The following is a 21,352-nucleotide window of genomic DNA, read 5'->3' on the forward strand; positions in this document are numbered from 1 at the left end:
GGGACACCAGGACCAGACTAGCTAGGGGGCCCATCTTTTTGGGAAAGTATATTCTGTTTGTGTGTGTGTCAAAGTCAGCAACTTTACATCATGCATGCCATATACATGTACAGTAAACAAATTTGTGACTGGATTTGCAAAAAGGGGTCTTTCACACACATCCAATTTACAAACTTTGGCAATTCATAAATTCAGATTGGAAAACGTTATTGCCTTGAAATTTGGATGGTTGTGGGTACCAACATAGGTTAATGGATGGAGAAAATTTCAAGTTAGTATCTTACTTGAACACAAAGTTACGGTCTTCCAAGTTTATAGAATTGGATGTGTGTGGAAGACCCTTTTTCGCAAATCCGGTCACATTTAGGTGGTCACTTTTATGGTCATACCATATTAGTATATTGCAGGAACTATTATTATTATTATCTAGTCCATACCTTGCAATAGCAAAATTTAGACAAGTTGGTAGAGTTCAGTACAATGGCTATACTTAATCCCCTTCATATTATTGTCACTGAATTATTTTTTGAAACATCAGCAGCTATATATTATAATACAAGCACAAGCATACTGTTAAAGCCATAAAATCACAGTCCAAAGGAATGAGTACATAAGAAGTACACAAATGACAGAAATAATAATTATTACATATAATAACTTGTGAATGAGATTGCAAGACAGCTAACATCTATAATTCAAAAGTCATGGATAATATTTTTATCAAATTAATTAAACATTACAACGTTAATAATATGTTAGACAACAACATATAACTGCAAGATTAGCTAGAATCAATAAGCAGCTCTTGTTTAATTCCTTGCTTTTTCCTCATCTTATTAACTTGTTCCTGTATGGTCACAATATTTTTTTCAATTGCTCGAGAACAACTAGGAACACTTAGCCATGTCAGTGTGTCATTGGTCTGGAGGGATTGGAGTATGCGTTGTATGGCTTCTCCGCTTATAGGGTTACCGAACATGTCAAGTGAGTCCAGTGAGGTACAACGATTGAGCAATGAAGCTATGGTATCTGCCACATCATCAGTAATCTTATTAAAGCTAACATTGAGGAATTGCAACCTGTTAGCATTTATCATTGTGCTGAATAGTTTTGTGGCTGCACTAGAAGATAACAAGGTGTCTTCTATACTAAGGTTGTTAAGTACAGTGGAAGAATGTGACAGCATGGTGTACAACTCTTCACTCTCACCAATTGTGTGGTTACCCTTAATCAGCAGCACTTCCACTTTGCAACTGAGGACAATGTCAGTAATAAAGGAAGCTGATGATTGAGTGAGGCCATTGTAGTCCAAGTTAAGGGTTTTGATGGTGACGCCAGCAGTTCTGAGCACTTTGTGGATAATAAAGAGACCACAGTCTCGTATGTAACAATTTCCTAAATCAAGTTTAACCCAATGTTTGTGGGAAGTCGTTGCAAGGAAGAGTGACAAGTACTCAAGATCACAAGGTGATAGCTTAATGGCATTCAAGTTAATTTCCATCTTATCAAAGACTGCTGCCTCTTCAATAGACTTGTACATTCTCTTATCCTCACCATCATAAAAACAATAGTAAAGATGTATACATTTTAACTGGTCACAAAGAAACTCCTTGGCGATGGCAATTGTGTTGTCTCCACCACACAAAAATTGTTTAAACGCAGGTTGTTGTCCTTTGGTCATTGTAACATAAATAGCAAACATGTTAGCATAAAGATCACTCCAGAAGTTCTCTTGAAGCAGTTGAAGCTCTCTGTGTGCTGGAAGGTAAGTGATGATATAGTGAGCTGCAAGATATTCTTGAATGGTAAAATGAAGGAAATTAAACGTCATTGTTTTCCCAAAGAGGCCAAAATGTTCAACAACTTGCAGTAGACCATAACCATTTATTGCTCCTGGAGTAGATATTATGTCAGGACATGTCAATTTAATTTTGTCAAAGGTAAAAACTAGTTCATTGTTATTAAGTGCCTCAATTGACAACTTACCAAGTTGCTTAATTATTTTGTTGCAGGGTTCAGGCAGAGTGGAAAGATCTTTGATATCATTACGAAGTGGGTAACCAATTTTGTAAAGACTTCGACAGACAGTAAAACAAACAAAATAACTGTACAACTCTGTAGATGACTTTGGTAGTGGAAATTCGTTCTTCATTAAGAATACCATAATCACCATGTTAAAGGGAATGGAACATAAAGTGCTAATCATTACATGATGCTTCAGATACCAAGTAAGCTCTTCGATTTTATGTGGCTGGTCCTTTAGAGCCTGTTTAATAAATTGCACTCTCTCTAATTCAGTAAAGCCCAAAATATCTACCTGAAGAGCAGCTCGTATGCGAAGACTCACAGAAGCATGCGGACGGGATGATACTATTAAGCTACAAAGAGGCAATACTTTACAGTTTAAAATATCTGCAATTAAACTGTCAGTTTGAAGCTCATCTGGGAATTCATCATAACCATCCAAAAGAAAAGCTACATCTTTGCCACCATTTGAAAATAAATAATCACTGCATGCTGTAGAAATTTCTTTAGCTTTTGCATCTCCCTTGAGGAATAGTTGGATAAGATTACTAACTGACATTATCTTATGAACACTGGGGTCACGGAGGCAAATTAACAACACTATTTTGAACCTTTCCAGTATCAGTTTGTGTGCCCATTTAAATGCAATGTGTTTCAACAAAACTGATTTGCCTATGCCAGGTGCCCCTTCTATTAGAATTAATTTTTTGCTGATACTCTTTTCTAATGGAGTTAGGATTTCAGCAATTTCTTTTGTTACAGTACTGGTACTCAACATATGTGTCTTGTAGGTGTGCTGACCTTCAACCACTGATTCAATGTCACCTGTTTGGACCAATTTAGCCATTTCAGAGACTTGCTGTTGGGTACGTTGATGTTGATGATGAAGGAGTACAAGTGGTGCAAAACAGTTCAACTGATCAGGTGGCCATGTATCTCCATCAATGCATTGTAGTATTTGTGCATTAATCATGACCAGCCTTGCAGACAATACACAGATTGCCTCAATTCCTAATGGGTAAACAGCAATAAACTTCACTATTATACAGTAGTACTGCTTAGTAAGAATCCTCCCAAAACAAAATGGTGTCTCCAAAAATATGCCATCAAATATCACATCCTATGCAACAAAAAGCACTTTTATGAAAGAGTCTTACTGGTTATCAAACAGTACAGTATAGTACTGTTTTAGGGATGGCCCCTCAGTGAAGTGGCACACATCATCTAAAATTCCACCTTTAATAAAAATCATCCTAGAGATCACCCATGACATCTTATGCAACGAAAATCACCTTTACAGAAGTTTACACAGTTGCAACAGCTATTCCTAATTATATGAGGTGAACCATATCAATTTTGCATTGCTTCATTTCCTTGTTTACTACAGCTCTTATAAGCATACATCAAAACAAGTGTCAATACACCATACACAGTAACAAATAAGAAATGTGTTAAAAGTCCACCCTATTATATATCCTACCAGAAGTCACCAGTCAGCTTTTTTCATTAGTATTCTTGGGGGTCTATATATATAAGGAAGGAAACAAAATACATAAGTTTTATGCAGTACAATTGGGCAGGGTGGGAATATTGATATAGTTTACCTCTATAATTACAAATAACTGTCGCAACTGCATAAACTTATAATTAGACATTATCAATTATATTTCACAGAATTCATTCCCATATCAACTTTGCAGGTTTGAAGCTGAATTTATACGTAATTTAACCATGTGGCCATAGGTGGAGGACCGCGAGAGTCTACCTACCTATGGCCACCCACCTACCTACCTATGGCCACTCCACCTATGGTCACCCATGTGGCCATAGGTGGAGGACCGCAAGAGTCATAGGTGGAGGACCGCGAGAGACTGGCAGAAGCTGATTCCATTATTTCTGTTACAGAAACTTCTGCATCTGCTGCAGCTGATGTAGAAGCACTTTGAATGGAGTGTACTTTGAAAATAGAGGCATCAATCCCAGCTTTACTGAGACATGTTTTGATCCATCTGGCAATAGTAACTGTGGTTGCAGGATGATGTTTGCCCACAGCAGTGAGGAACACACTACAACTATCCTTGGTCCTTTCAATATAAACTTTAAATGTATTAACTGGAGAAGAAAATTCTTTAATTATTGGCCTTCCAGCACAACTTTGCTTAGCTAATTTATTTGGTGAATACTGCACCTTCTGGTATGTTGTATACCAGCTAAAACTGAAGATCTTAAAGGATGAGTAAGTGCAAACAACAGTGCAGTCTTAATAGAGAGGTCATCATAGTGACTTTTTCTGATAAGAGTATTGTATCCAGCCAAGTGATTATACTATATGTACCTTCCAGGTGCCTGAGTGGGGGAAAACTTTGTAAGCACCCTTGAGGACACAAGAGATCTGAGGGCAGAGGCAGTGGAAACACCTTTATTTAGGGGTGGAGGGGGGGGGGGGGGGGGTCTAGCTTGGTGATGCCATGGCCTGGTTGTAAGTTGAAGAGCAAAAAAAAGGACATTACCTGCTGGCAATAGTTTCCCTCCACCAACTAGACTATATCTCATTTTATTTATAACTACATACATAGCTTGCTACACTGCTCCTCTAAAATACTGTGACTGCTCTATTAGAGTATCTTGATCTTGACTGCTCTATTAGAGTATCTCAAATTATTGATACTATTGAGCTAGGCTCTCCATCACGGCTACAGATAATTTTAGGGAGGCTAAGCCCCCCCATAATTTTTTTTCACAGGAGCTGCAGTCCCCCTTTCCCCCCATCCTTCTCCGCTGCCTCTGTCTGAGGGTGTTTAGAGTATAAGAATTAAGTAGGGATCCAAGTGATAAAAAGTAGTGAACCAAGAGATAAATGATGGTGCAGTGTATTACAGCCTAGCTCAGTGGGAAAATCACTATTTTAGCATTGGACGAAACAATTGTTATAACATGCCAATGTAGAAACTTTCTCACAGAGCTATGCCGTAATACCATCATTCATTTCTTGTTTTACTGCTTTTATCACTCGGATCCCTACTTCATTTTTAAATTAAATATATCTAACATCAAATCTAGTGGAAACCTCTTACAGAATAATTATAACACATTGAATTTAAATAAATTCACTGAAACACAATTTTTGGTATGCCTGTCTGCCCATCTGCCTACCAGCCTGTTGGACCACCCAAAAGGCTAGAGGCTAAGCAACGCAGCACACAAGCACCATTACTTTATGTTGCAACAACAAATTCACATGTAGCATGTGCATTTTGAGATTCTAAAGAGTGTTTGCCCTATCTTTTACTTTGGCTGAGCAGGAGTTCCATCTTTAATTCTGCATTTGAAATATGTTCAGAATTATACCAAGCCATTGTGTCTGTGGGACAACATTTTCCCTGACAATGCAATGATATGCAGGTATGGTGGTATCACTCTCATTCGCCACAATGATCTTTGAAAGATCACTGCAAGTGGCTTTCCAAGGTGTGTCATGATGAGGTAATTGAACCTCCCTTACTAGGAAAGTATTGAGCCAAGGTCTCCTGACTGACAAGGTGTAGCTAGAACTGATATTCATGCTAGGAGATTCTGGGGCAGCAACAAATAACCTCTTTTATGTAAATTATATAAGGCTTTTTCACCGAAGTTACAGCCCATCCAGTACCCCATCAACTGTACTGGTGCGATGAATTACAAAAGAAGCAGAAATGTGGACACTGCATTAGGGAGATAGAACTTATACCCTCTTGTGTTTACACCTCAGAGTACATATACGCAACTGGGCAGAAGATCAACTAGACATTATAGTAGTGTCTCTTAACTGATTCCCCCTGTACTTGTACACACTTGTCTTTTACATTGTTATGCTCTGCTACAGTATGCATTCGTGGTAGCAGGTCCATCTCATTTCAATCAACTGATACAAATGATGGGCTGATTTGATGGACACAGGGACTATTGAGTAGAACCTGTTTTGTTTCTTGAACTGTTTCTAGCATATGCAGACCTTAAATTAATGTGCGGTCAACGGACAAAATCCGCACAAATAGCACAATGTCTGCACATAATTAGTTTTGGGCAGACACACATGTCCTTGAAATACCAATAGTAGTACCATAAAAGCTGATGTGTACATGTTTGTTTGTAGTGCTAACAATAACTGTCACTTGGTCTCTAGGAGATCTACATTCCCAAGGATTAACCAATGCCACCTCCCCTTCGTGTACTGCTATCACCAGCAGCTGTAATGACCACAGCCTGGTGATATGTTGCAGCTATGTGGTTGTATTTAACTTCAAAGCTTTCAGTGGAATTCCCTATTCCAATTCCAACAGTGTAAAGTGTTCCTCTAGCTCATGTCTGTACAATTTGACTCTATGCCTGTACATTTGTGAATATGTAAGGACATTTGTCCTCGTCACCTTAAAAATTAAATTAAGGCCTGCATATGCCAACTGGTGCTGGGGTTGGTGGCAACAGCAGTCTATCTATCCCAGTTACTTTGCAGTTTAATACTTATGTATGTTTTTATACTTTAATTACACGTAACTATAGGTAGCTAAGCAGCTCAAACTTTACAGCAAGATCAAGTCTTAATGATAACATATTTATTATGATGTAGCTATGCATGGTGCAGGCATCATTTTGAGTGCTCATGTAACAGCACCGAATGTACATTTATTTTTCTGCTGAACACAGTTGCAGTGTTGTACTTTAAAAAACTATAGTTGATATAGCACAATTTATCAGACATGCAGTAAGATGTATCAGTATTTAAATACATAAATTACAAAGCAGTCCACCATTACAGTATGTGCTCAGCAAATTTATCCATAATTTGATTTGATACAAGAAAACATTAAGGCAGTGTACAGAAATTATAATTTCAAGATGATAGACTACTCCTAAATGTCTCTGCAAGAAAAGCAGATTGGCAGTGGACAAACTATAGCCATGAATAGACAATACAAGAGTGTCACCAATTACGTACTTGTGGTATTTCAACTAATTCAATTAATACTCTAGAATTAATTATAGCAGTTCTCCTTTTTTTCCTAACTTCCTCTGTCACAATCTTCTATTTTTAGTGGCCAGAGTTGGAACACTTTACTAGGCTATGAAAGCTTGATTGATTCATTGTAACTTTCCCACCATATAAACTACTCTGGTAAGCGGATTCAGGCTGGTCACAGGGAACAAGTGAGTGACACACAATGAAGATCACTACTGATTAGCAGATTAATGCAAACTGCACACACTACTACCTTTTTTAGCCATGAAATAATCTATGAATTACACATGAATTTACCCTGAAAACATTTACGGCACATTCATAGTGTTGGGAAATTCCCATCAATACTAAAATGCCTATGAATTTACACACATGGGTGACATCAGTGACTCTAGCTGTGTTCCCTATGATAAGGGTATAGAACTTAATGGAAACTGTTTAGTATTCTACATAGGTGCACAAATCTACTTCTACTGTTTTTACACACATTGTTAGATACTCTGTGATTCCAAAACTTTCAATTAAATGCCTAGCTACATTATAGCAATACACAAAATATTGGCAGATTTGTAGTCCATTATTGTATTATGGGACATTGGCATATATATATATATATATATATATGTCTTTCAACTGTTGTAATTCATGAGTCAAGTTGTAGCTATTTCATATTTGTGACCATCTCAGCAAAAAAAAATCCGACTTGTTCACACAATAAATTTTTTTTCTCAGCATTATTTGCAGTGTCCAAGGAATAGATCACTAAAGTTTCAGCTTCTGTGGTGAGTAGTTTTGGAATTATAGCGATAGACAGTAGGAAGAGCAAGATAATTGATTTGTACAGTGACTATACTGAAAATAAACTACAGGCGCTTATATTCACAGCCATAACTTCCGTTTGAATTAGTCTACAACATTGCAATTTGGCTTAAAATGTTCACCATGGATTAGCACATCAGCCAGGGATAGTTTTAGCCCTGTAGTCACTTGCGTATATGGATATGAAGGCAGTTTAGTAAACAAAATGACAACGATCTTGTTTATACATTTACCACATCGTAAACAAACACACCTGACACGCATACCATTGGAGCCTTCAGAGACAACTTGATCTTTGGCTTAAGGGTGATTTTTTAGCTTTATTTAATGAAGGGATTGTCATACAGAAACATCTATCTGCTTCCCCTCACTATCGTCCTTGTGATGATCAACCTCATTCTTCCAGGTTTGCCCACCTTATGACTCAGGGCTGTTCTTCGCTGCCTGTCTCCTTCTTGTGATTGTGGACCTCTTAACTTGGATCATGCAGTGGGTTCCTTGTCTGATGGTTCTCCCAAAAATGTGTTTGATGTATTGCGTGAAAAGCATCCTTACGGTTGTGCTGCAGACCCTGATGCTATACTTGATCCAGTTGACTCCTCTCAATCATTTCATCCTGTCCTGTTTGATGGCTTAGATGCTGCTTTAATTAAATCAGTGGTCCTGTAGATAAGTGGCTCTGCAGGCCCTTCTGGCCTTGATGCTCATGCTTGGAGACATCTTTGTACAGCTTTTGGTGATGCTTCTAATGACTTGTGTGCAGCTATTTCTGCTTTTGCCCATTGTATTTCCACCTCTTATGTTAATCCAAATTATTTATCTGTTTACTGTGCTTGTTGTCTAATTCCTCTTGACAAGCATCCTGGTGTTCGCCCTATTGGTGTGGGTGAAGTTTTGCGAAGAATTATTGGAAAGGCAGTGATGAGAATTATAGGGCGTGATTTACAGCAGGCTGCAGGATCCTCTCAATTATGTGCTGGTCAAATGGGTGGTTGTGAAGCTGCTGTCCATGCAATGAAACAAATATTTGACTTGCCTGAGGTTGATGGTGTTCTCCTTGTTGATGCTAAGAATGCCTTCAACGAGTTAAATCGTCAAGTAACACTCCGAAACGTTGAGGCCCTCTGCCCTTCTCTTGCTCCTATTTTAATTTACACTGATGCTTTTTTGTTTACTGGAGGTCGTACCATCTTTTCTAGTGAAGGGACTACCCAGGGTGATCCTCTCACTATGGCTATGTACACTATTGGTACCTTGCCCTTGATTTCTCATCTTACTGGTCTAGTAAAGCAGTGCTGGTATGCTAATTACTCTGCTGCTGGTGGCAAGCTTTCCAAGCTTAAGCAATGGTGGGACTTGTTATCTTCTGTAGGGCCCCGTTACGACTATTTCCCAAATGCTACTAAAACTATCTTGATAGTCAAGGAAACTGTTTTAACTGATGCTAGAACAATCTTTGGAGACTGTGACATTCAGGTCACTACTGAAGGACACAAAGACCTTGAGCATCTTTGCCCGAACACAACCTCATGCTTCCTATGCTGCTTTTTGTCATGGTCTCTCTTTCTGATGGAACTATTTTTTTCATGTTTCGTCTTGTTCTACAGACCTTTTCCTTCCTCTTGAACATTTTATTAGATCTATTTTCTTTCCTAGTCTATTGGGTCGAACTGATGTCAAGAGAAAGCTTTTTGCCTTGCCTGTGCGGCTAGAAGGCCTTGGTGTGTTTGATCCTTTGATTGTTGTGTCACAGCAGCGTTCCTGCTCTACAGAAGTAAATACTGGTCTTGTTGGCTTGATTATCTCTCAAGTACATCAACTAGGTGACTGTCTTGATGCACAGTTTCAGTTGCGATCCAAGTTTCACTCTAGGAGCCATCAAGAGCAACTTCAATTTGCCAATAATTTGTTTGATGAACTTCCTCCTAGCATGCATTCCTCAGTCAAGTTGGCTCAGGAGAAGGGTGCATCCAATTGGCTCTCTTGTCTTCCATTGAAGTCGCATACTTTTGTGCTTCATAAAACTGCTTTTCGTGATGCAATTACGCTTCGCTATCATTGGCTACCATCTGCCTTCCCTACTTCCTGTGCCTGTGGTCACTCTTTTACCATATAACATGCTCTGTCTTGTCCAAAGGGTGGGTTTCCTTCTTTGAGACACAATGAAGTGTGTGATCTAACTGCCAACTTACTTTCTGAGGTCTGTAACAATGTTGTCATTGAATCCCACATTCAGCCTCTTTCTGGTGAGACCCTTCAATACAAAACAGCTAACCGTGACGATAACACAAGGCTTGACATTGCAGCTAATGGTTTTTGGGGAGGACGATTTGAGAGGTCATACTTTGATGCCAGAATTGTTAACCCCAGTGCACCTTCAAATCAAACCCTATGCACTCTGCATACCGACGTCATGATAAGGAAAAGAGACATGAATACCAACAACGGGTTCATGAAGTAGAGAATGCCTCATTTACTCCTTTAATTTTCACCACTACTGGTGGAATGGGTGATGCTGCTACTCAGTTTTATAAGAGATTGCCCAACCTTTTGAGTGCTAAGCACAGTCTTTCTTATGGAATGGCTGAGATGTAAATTAAGCTTCTCTTTGTTGAGATCTGCAATTATGTGCATTCGCGGTGCCAGGTCCAGTTTGCGCCGTCCCATTGCTGAGGCACCATTTGCTGTGCAGGTCGCTGAGGCCCATATTTAAGTTCGCTTGTATTTGCTTATTATGTACTGTTTTATCTTTTTAAAAATTTAATGAAAAAATACCATTGGAGCTACAGAAACGAAAGTAAGGTTTTCGAACTCTCCATGAGCAGGCGAATAAGGTAGTGTATAGTTTTAATCGATTTTGTGTCTTCCTTCTTCGAGGTCTTGCCCAATAAAAACTTGCATATTTTTTCTTGTAGCATGCATAATTTTACGAATTATTTTTCGTTTTTCTCAATACGCATGCTTGTGCGAACAAGTCGGGTTTTTGCTGAGACGGTCACATTTTTATATGAAATTCAAGTTGTAGGTGTTTTTGAGTTGCTGCTTTGTGATTCTTAATAACATTTTCTGTTACAGTGTTTTGTAGGATGTTCATCTAAAATGTTTATTGATACTTAGCTATTCATGTAAAGTCCATTAATAAATTCATGAGCCGACATTCATCTAAATTTCATAGTGAACTTCATGGAGTACCATGTCATATTCATCTATTGTATGGTAGTAGTTTCATGGTCAATTCATATGGGTTTCATGGTCAATTCATATGGGTTTCATGGTCAATTCATATGGGTTTCATGGGATAATAATTCATATTAAAGTCATGATGATGGTTCATGTGCAATTCATAGGGTGCATAAAATTCATAACCCATGAAACAGAAAGTTTTCATAGGGTCATAAATGTGACCTGCTAAGCAAAAACCCAACTTGTTCGTATAATTCTGTTTTCATATGAATGCCATTGAAATACATTGGGTAAAAAATGTGTGCTATACATAAAATAATTTTATGCACATTTTAATAACTTTAGTAAACAGTGAAAGAAGACACAAATTGAAATATATACCGATGGATTTGCCTCTTCATGGGGAGTAAGAATATCTTTGTTTCATTTCTGTACCATAAAGCAAACATGAGTTACGTGTGTTTGGTTACGTTGTGGTAAAATGTAACTTTATTTTTGCTATTTCTAAGCTTGAATAGCCTTCTTGTTTGATAACATGGGTATCTTTAGGCCAAAAGCAATGAACAAAGATTCATATTATTGGATCACATCATACTATCATACAGTACAATAGTGTACTGTGTAATATTATTATTAGACATCATGTTTCCGGCCAAAAATATCACCCTAAAATCAACCTCACAATATCTTCATGGCACCTTGATAATATTGGCCAAACCCAAAAGTACCTTCAGCATGACCCTAAATGCTCCCAAAAAGTTGCTACAAAATTAGGGCTCTGCGGTATTGCCAAAAACCTTTATCAGTATATTTTTAAAATTAATACCTCAGTATTACTAAATAATAGGTACTACTCTTGAATGGATACTGTACAACATAGGAAAGGTATTTAGTAAGTGGTAAGGTAAAAAACTTTAGCACTCAGCTACCCATTCTATAAACACACGGTTTATTTTGATGCCACAACAGTTTAACCACTATATCATATATTTGGCTATTTTGATATTTTGGTATCACGGTTTGGTATTGTATGGGTCCCGGGATATATATAGTACTGTGGCTTTGTTAATACCTCAGTATCACTGCAGAGCCCTATACAAAATTTTTAGAATTTTGACTGACTGCCTGACTGACTGACTGACTGATTGATACCTTCAGATAAACGTTAACTCAATTATGGCTAAGGCTACGGGCTTGATTTTTTTCACAGTTTGACGTCGCTTCAGCCGGACAGGTACCCTTTGGCATACACAGTATGTACAATGCATACACAGTATGTATACAATGCTTCATGGACCTTTGTCCTCCTTTGTGTCCCATGCTGGCAGTGCAAGGTGTGTCAATTATGGTAGTAGCACCACATGGTGGCTTCTCTATATTTACCCAAGTTTTACGTTGTGACTGGATTGATTGCAGAGGCACTCCTCCTAGTACTCTTCATTTGTAATGCTGTGTAATGGGCTGAACATAGCTGAAAACAAAGCATAAAGGCCACTTTGCTATATAAGTAGATAGTTGGGGTATGCGTTCAGACAAAAACAATAACCCTGGCGCCATCTTTTCCATTCTATATAATGTAGCTGTATTTAAAAACCACCTTGCCAACAGTATTGATTATAATTCCATATATGCTATATACTAAAAGAAAGCTGGTGAAAATGGATAAGCTAGATGTTTTTATGAAAACAAATAACATGTCTCTATATGCTTCAAAAAAACCTTATTATTTCTATTTTTCATTGCAATGGACTCTTTATACAAACCTACTAATGAAATAATTCACTAAAAAATGCACAAAATGTAATACAAGAGTACACTGAATCAATCAATCAATAATGTCAAGTTGTGCATGAAATTTTACTAGAGTAGCTAGCTCTACATGTACTTACTTTAAGCGAGTAAATACAATAATCCTACAGTATAGGTACATATATAGCTACCTTTCTCTGGATCTTGATCACTTGACACAGCAGGTGACTGGATGATACTCAGTAGTTTATTCCAACTAGCAGAGGGGTCCACTTCAAGCCACTTTTCTAACACCGCATTACAACAAGGCTCAGCTTTGTCATGGTTGTCATATTTTATAATGTCTAGTGTCCCTTTAGGTAGACCCAGTTGTGTTCCTATTGCTCTCCAATGAGCAGCATAGTTTGGAGTGATGTGTTCATAGAGATCCTTAAGTTCTGGAGTTGTGTTGACTTTTCATAGAAAAAACCAAAAGTATAATCTTATTATGCAAGTGAACTTTGCACATGTACTTACCACAATAATCATGCACTGTACCCGATAACTCTAATTCCTTGTCACGGTAAACGGCCTGGGTCATATCACTGTTTAAGAGCTAGTAATTAGCTCTGAGGTGAAAGAAACAATTCAAACAAAGCTGACTATTTAATCATATATAACTAACCTCTTTATGATGATGTCTGGTTGAGCTTGTGTAGCCACTGTTGATCTGCAAGCTGGTAAATACCCTACAGAGTACAGTGATTGTCAGTGAATACAACTTTTCTCTTTACTTATAGCTACTGAGTTGTGATCTCGTTTCTCCCCAAGATGTAGCAGTATTACTATTTATTTTATTTTCACTGGCTTTTAAATACAGATACACAAGCGAGTACACACTGAGTGAAGTTGCAAAGCGGATAGTGAGCGGATAGCAAGCTATCATGTTGTTCAATACAGTGCAGCCACAGATCTAGCTAAGTTCAGAGGTCAATTTAATACCTGTGGTCACAGTGACTTGATCCCGATGGCACCAGATCGAGAGTGAGATGAATTCTATATCCTTCACAACTTGAAAGCCTGCGCAGTCCGGCAAACTGTCCGGTTGAAACACCAGCGTTTGATAAATTGATCATGATATAGCTATACGTACATACTTTTATACTGTTAGCAACTTCTAATCAACTGAGATATTGCCTCGGTCTTACTTTGGCAGTTGCCAGAAGTAAAGCATCGTATTACTTCCCCGTATTTTATTTTTTTTCCCGGGCTGGATGTAATGCCCTTTCCTACCACCCCATTACTCCCTCGTATTACTCCATTCTTTTTTCGTGAGGTCATACTGAAATTATAGCGTGCGCTAGTACAAATTTTCGAGGTACGTAATTTTCGCGAATCGAATTTTTCATGTTTCTAAGATAACGATGTGCAAGACTTGCAAGTTTGCAAGCAAGATTCTTGAACGGAAAATGTCCCTTTCTTTGCAAGTTCTTTGCAAGTCACTTGCAGTCTTACAAGAATATTGCATTGGCTGGTCATTCACATAGCTATTTATCTAATCTGTCAATATGACAGGGTCAGTAGCACCAAAAGGAATAGCCTACTTCCCTCAGCACACAATTAAGGCGACAGTACAAGGACAAAGGATAATTTCTCAAGGTAGCTTAAAAACCAATTCGCAACAATACCATACAATTACAATAGCAATGCACAAAAACATCAGTCTAGCTCATAGGCGGAGGAAAGGGGGGGGGGGGGACTAGGGAGCTGAAGCCCCCCCCCCCCCTCAGAATGATATCACGCGAAATTATCCTTCTTGGAATGGGGCTGAAAACCGTGATCAAGATCGAGATACTCTAATAAACAATCACAGTATTAGAGCGAGCTACGTAAGGATTTTTATGTAGTTTATCAGTATAAATTCGTAGCTGGTGAGGTAGGCAACTATTTTCAGCTGGTTGTGACCTTTTTTTTTTTTTTGGTCTCACCTTACCAAACCAGAAACAATGTAGTGCTTCAGTTCATTTTTTTTTTCACCGTAAGCCTGGATCCACCCCTGGTCAGCCCCCCTGCATATCAACTACTTCCTCCGCTCCTGTTCTATCCTGGCTAGAAAACCTTTTAACTCAAAGAACTCAGTATGTCATCATAGAAGGTCATTACAGCTCTACAACCAACGTCCAACGTCACTTCAGGGGTACCTCAAGGCTCTGTCCTAGCTCCTTTACTGTTTCTATGTTTTATAAATGACCTATATACCAGAGGGTATAAAAAGCAAAATAAAACTGCATCTATGCCGATGACTTACTTTTGTATTCAACAATCACAACACCAGGTGACTGTCACCAGTTACAAGCTGACTTAAACACCCTAGAACAATGGGCTAAAAAGTTTCTTAGAGTCACTAATAAAGCGAATCCCATTCACATGTCTTACTACATACAAAATGAAAAGATTAAAGAAGCTCATGCTAAATACCTAGGAGTTACTATAGACCAACACCTAATGTGGAATGAGCATATACAGCAAAGGCTAACAATGTTAAGAGCTTTCTCCAGCCAAACCTAAAATCATGCCCCATCAACATCAAAGTCACCTGTTACCAAAGTATGGTAAAGTCAATTCTTGACTACGCATCAACCATTTGGTCACCATACACGCAGAAAAACATTCAAACCTTAGAGTTTGTGCAAAGGAGGTCTGCTAAATTTGTATTTAATGACTACTCACCTTATGACAGCATATTCAACATGCTCACTAATCTTGGCTGGAGTCCTCTTGCTGATAAGCAAAATGAACATAGATTAATAATGCTATTCAAAATAATTCATCACATTGTAGACATTAATGCTAACGATTTACTCCCACCTCGCCCTTGTACCCACTCTACACACGGATACTTGATGAATTCTTACAGTTACCAGTAAGAACTAATGCCTACTCAAACTCTTTTCTTCCAAGCAGTATTAAGCTGTGGAACTCTTTACCAGATGATGTTGTAATTGTTTCAGACCTTAATCATTTCAAACAAGGAATACAGTTATCTTAATTCTTAATGTAACTACTTTGTGCATACATGCTCCCCCGGAGGCCTGCACAGTTAGATTAGGGATGAAACAAATACAAATATTTTAAGGATTTTGGTACTTGAATAATATAAAATTGGTACCTGAGAATACTTGTTTAAGATCATGCGATCCAGCTCACGTGATGTATAATATGCATATCATTGTGAAATGGCTGTAGAGTTTGATTCATGATGGTAACACTGCTACAATACAGTATGTGTATCATTGCCGTTAATGAAAAGTTTTAAATTGCTTATAGTCCAATATCAAATATTTTACATGGGCATATGACTCACATGTAGCTATTCATGAGTGTTTGATAGGTTTCATCATCATTTCTATATTACAACAAAACAAGGATTGGTGGTGGAAAATAGTGTTGTTTTACTTAACTATAACTAAAACTAAAAGTACTTTTAGTAAGGTAAATATGTATTAGTTAACTAAAAGCAAATCCATTTTATAACTAAAACTAAAACTCTTTACTAAAACAACACTATGTTGCTCAGATCGCTGCACGTATAATTCACATACGTTCTACAGGTGGAACAAAGCACAGAATGAAACTGTACTGCTATATGTAGCAACCAAACATCAATATATGCTATAGTTTGTGACCTGATGGTGGTTTAGTTAGCTATAACTAAAACTAAAAGTACTTTTAGTAAGGCAAATAACATTAGTTAACTACAACTAAATCTATAACTAAAATACAACAGAATATTTTACCAAAACTAAATCTAAAACTAAAAAGAACTGGAAAAGATTACTAAAACTATAACTAAAACTAAAACATTTTTAGAAATGTTACTAAAATTATAACTATATCTAAAAGATTTTCACATTTTTAATTAAAATTATAACTAAAACTAAAATAACACAGAGAATATAACCATAACTAAATCAATAACTAAACGGAATTAAGAAAAATTACTATAACTAAAACTAAAATTATTGACAAAACTGACTATGACTATAACTAAAACTAAAAGTCCTTACTAAAACAACACTAGTGGAAAAGAAGAAGCGGGATAAATCTCAGGATAATAAATTTTGTAATCATGAATGAGCAGTATTATTGGCAAACTTTCAATCTTTCAAACACTGTAACCTAGCTGCAAACACTGTAACCTAGCTGCAAACACAATTGTGAATTCACAATTTTTTCCATTTTTCTTATCTCTTCTATGGCATCATGCAAGACTTGGATTTTAGTCATTATTATTACTGGTTTTTTCTATCTGATTTTTTTTGTTATATAGCATAGAGCCATAGTTATATCCTGAGGTCTCCATACATGCACAACACACACACACACACACACACACACACACACACACTACACGCACGTACACACACAACACATGCACACATGTGCACACACTACACAAACACTCTGTGCTACACAAGCATGCATACATACTATGTACTCATGGTATAATACCAACTTTAAGCCTAGTGTGTAATTATATATACCTTGCTTATCAACAGCTACCTATAATTTTTGTTTGTTACCAATGTGCCTCTCTCAAAGTCTTGCATATATATTTGATTTGCCAGTATACCTTGTTAACTACTGTGATATTTTACTGACAAAAATCAAATAGCCATAGTTTTTGTGTGTGTGTGTGTGTGTGTTAATACTCATAGTACAATTTCTATAGGTCTAACATCATTTTAGAGGTTGGCTTTCCATAGAGCAATGTCCAATAATTCAGGATCATAAAATGTTGGTAATAATATATTATTATTTGGTACCTTGCTATTAGATAACTAGCTAGTAGTTGGCAAAAATGCTTATAGAAAATACCAGTTTAATGGGTATCACCACTGCTGTGGGATCTCTGTAATAAGCTGAAAGTCAACTCTGAGACAATATGATTGAGACCTACTTGACATGGTCACTATAATGAGGTGTTCTTATTAATGAGGTCATGAAATACGTTTTAGCTGTGTTTGCAACTATATGAGATGGTCCTTAATTGACAAAGAAAAGTTTTGACAAATCCATTGATTTGATTTGATTTGATTTATTGTTTTAACTCAACACAATCAGCTAGAGCTGTTTTCTCCTTGCAGGAGTGACAACATACAGTAACACTAAAAGTACACAGTACAATAATTAGCTAAACACACAATATACAAGCAAGAACAACTAACACATACTACAAAACCAAAAAATTCAATTATAAAACAGACAACAAATATACACTAAACGCTACAAATTATTAAGTAAATATGCATGATAATTGGAGGTCTTTGATAGTAGAATGGAAGTCCAGTGATCAAGCTGAGGATCAAGCATTATGACGGGTAAAATTTTGATGAAATACTCCAGTGTTGTCTCTACATGCAAAATTTTGAGATGGAATTGCAATACAACTCATCAAATTTTTCTGCTCCTTACCTATTTTAGGGACCAACATGATATGGCCTGAGATGTGGCCACTATAATGAGGTGATCTACCCCTCAGGTCACTGGAAACTTGGTGTACAATGTGATCTGGTTTAATGAAATAGCTATATTGATGGATAAAGATAACAGGTAGATCAGGTAACTTATAGTAGTTAGTGGCACGTGTACTGTTATCTAGGTCATAATATGGGATCCACATGTGGTCACAGTGTGTTACACAGTGAAGTATATAGGAAATTCATTATTTAAGTCTCAATTGTATACTACAAGTGACTGTTTTATTAGAGTTTATATGTTCATCACATATTAATGGGCAAGCATTTTGGCATTCTGTCTCATCCATAGGCCAAGTGAGTCTTCTTCATAAACTATGTAAACAATGACAATCTTGCATAACTCCTTATAGTAGACAACATTCTGGGATAGAATGAAGCAGTAGGATTATATTGCACATGTTAAAAGTTGATATGCTTGGATGTTAAGTCTTATCATTCCTTTGAGTGTGCAAAAGAGTTTATGAACTTAAAAACTGCTTGTCATAATTCAGTCATGACTATAGACTAAAGTATGGATTAAATGACATCTTTTGTATATAATTATGATGGGTTAACCAGTGCATAACGTAAGAAAATTGTGTTATATTTTTTTAAATTCTGTATCAACTTATCAGAGCATTTTCAACTGCTCTAAACACTGTCACACTTTTGGGCTTTATTCTACCTAACCAGTACTGCCAAGGTACCATGAAAATATTGTGAGGCTGGTTTCTGGTAAGTGTTTTTTGCAAGAAAGTTCAGACCTCTGTAATATACAGTATACAGTTACTACCGTACTGTATAATATTTCAGATTACCAAACTGGTGATGACAGTATCAAGATTGCCTACTCACTGACTATTAATCAAGGACAGGCTCAGTCCAGGGACCTACAGGTGTTACTAGTTGGAGCAGAGAATACTGGGAAGACCTGCCTTGTAGTATCTTTCCTTGGTGACAAGTTTGCGGAGGGACAAACTGCTACTGAGGGAACTGATGTGGATCAGTGACACTGAAAAGACTGACCATCTTCACCATCAGTTTGTTGATGAGTACAGAGGTAGTGCCTTAAACAGCTTATTATCAACTGAGAGTGACTCATCAACTAATTCAGCCAGTCCAACTTCTACTACTATGGAGTGGCATACACCTGACCATGCTTCCATTAACTTTATGCCTACTTCATCAACTGGTAGCTTAACTTTTTATAGCCAGCCTAAGCCCCACCCACACAATATGCATTCACCTTCTCCCAGTTCAACACAATATGACAGTGATAGTTTGAATGCTGTTGTGTGGGACTTTGCCGGACAGGTAGTTTTCCATAACACTCACTCCATCTTTATTTCAGAGGATGGAGTTCCTGTGATAATGTTTAATGCTTCAGTAGACCTAACAGATCAGGTGACTCCTCGTGAAGGCTCTTCTCCACTGCCTGATAACTGTACCGGTATCTCCAGTATCCATTACTGGCTGCAGGTAGTTGATAGTGTTAGCTCAGTGAAGCGAAGTGAGGGTGGCCTGTCTCCATTACTGCCAACTGTTGTACTAGCTGGTACTCACATTGAAAAGCTTCATCCTGACCGCATCAAGGTAGCTCGTAAGATTGCAAAGAAGAAGCTGTTATCACTGCTTGAGAAAGAGCTCAGTGAGAAATCTTATGCACAACACTTAGCCGGTAGTGGGAAAAGTCTTGAGGAAGCTCTCAAGCAATTCTGTTTTTTCATTAGCAACAAACACAGAGATGAAGAGATAGAGCATTTGAAAACTACTATCATTATAGCTGCCACTTCACTGAAAAAATACAGCCAGTTTTTTTCCTCAAAATCGAGAGAGTTCTGTTAGCCCATAAAGCACAGATAATATCATGATCCATGTTGCTTGATATCATTGCTGAGTGTGCATTTCCAGTGACTGAGGATGGTGAGGAATTTGAAGGGATCTTGAGATACTTTCATGGCAAACACACTATCCTGCATTTTGGTTGGGAGAAATCTTTACATAATCTTGTAATCTTGTCTCCTCAATGGTTATCCAAGTTGTTTAGTTATGTCATCACTGCTCACTCCTATAAGTCAATGGGGTGTGATCTTGACAAGGCTCAGAAGAGGCTAATCAAATATGGTATTCTTCACGAGAGTCTTCTCCAGCACATGTTGGACAAGTTCCACTCTGACTACCCTAGTGAGGTAGGTGTCACCTACCGACAAGTGGTAGATATTTTACTCTGTTTTCACTTGGTTGCTCGTATCACTAAAGAGGCTTGGTTTAGTGAAGAGGGCTGTCCATCACTACCACCAGAGAGTGGTGAATCTTTTATTGTTCCTTGTCTGGTTCCTCATGATGTTAACAAAGCTCCTCCTAATACAAGAAGAGATAAAATTGCCTACTTTGTGTTTCACAATGGCTTTATCCCAAACAGTCTCTTAAATCAATTGATAGCTAACTGTATCTGTCGAAATGTGAAGAGAAATAGTCAACTATTATGGTGAGTATTGTATTATTCACCTCAACTAACTGTTAACATTTCATTATACAGGATGAGACAAGACAAAGTGGGACTACATTTGGGATCCCATCAGAAGAACTACATCAGTCGATGTGAGGAGAAGCATAGTATTCAGTTAACCATCACTGTAGTGGGAGATGATGTGACCAGTGTCCAAGAGAAGAGGGAACTGATTGATGATGTGATTGAGTTACTGGATGACATCATGAAGGTGTTCTTACCAGCAGCAAAGACACCAACCCCATTTGTTCCCTGTTCATATTGTCCTAAGCTACATATTCCCCTCAGTGAGGTACGTAGTGGTAACACCATCTTCTGTCCTGTGTGTAATGATGCTGAACTGGCTGGTGGATATTATGGTGAACTAGTTGGATCAGGTGACCATCATCACATTAATAAACATGATATTATTATAGTAATTGTATAGGTGTCTACTCCAATACTACTCCATCGGGTGTAGTAGTTCCCTCTACTGGTCCAGGAGAAATAGTTAGCTGCAGTCCAACATCAGATGAGCAGCTAGACTGTATATGATGTAGTGTGATGGTTGTGTATAGTTGAGTGTAGCTGTAG

General features: G+C 37.6%; 1 protein-coding gene across 2 annotated transcripts; it reads right to left on the reverse strand.

The window, feature by feature from the left end:
- Window positions 1-594: 594 nt before the first annotated feature.
- LOC136256491 (protein NLRC5-like) lies at window positions 595-14,077 on the reverse strand. 2 transcript variants are annotated; one of them, XM_066049465.1, is made up of 6 exons: window positions 13,909-14,077; window positions 13,754-13,848; window positions 13,437-13,500; window positions 13,289-13,380; window positions 12,964-13,224; window positions 595-3,145 (listed from the first exon to the last, which is right to left on the reverse strand). In XM_066049465.1, exon 6 carries the CDS (start codon window positions 2,996-2,998, stop codon window positions 782-784), a length of 2,217 nt encoding a protein of 738 aa, XP_065905537.1. In that variant the 5' UTR covers window positions 2,999-3,145; window positions 12,964-13,224; window positions 13,289-13,380; window positions 13,437-13,500; window positions 13,754-13,848; window positions 13,909-14,077; the 3' UTR covers window positions 595-781. The 2 variants fall into 2 exon arrangements, with proteins under 2 accessions (XP_065905537.1, XP_065905538.1); XM_066049466.1 differs by lacking the exons at window positions 12,964-13,224; window positions 13,289-13,380; window positions 13,437-13,500; window positions 13,754-13,848; window positions 13,909-14,077 and adding an exon at window positions 3,183-3,505 and having other exon boundaries at window positions 595-3,036.
- Between the last annotated feature and the right edge of the window lie 7,275 nt (window positions 14,078-21,352).

Source organism: Dysidea avara, chromosome 5, assembly GCF_963678975.1.
Source record: "Dysidea avara chromosome 5, odDysAvar1.4, whole genome shotgun sequence".
Classification (NCBI taxonomy): Eukaryota; Metazoa; Porifera; class Demospongiae; order Dictyoceratida; family Dysideidae; genus Dysidea; species Dysidea avara.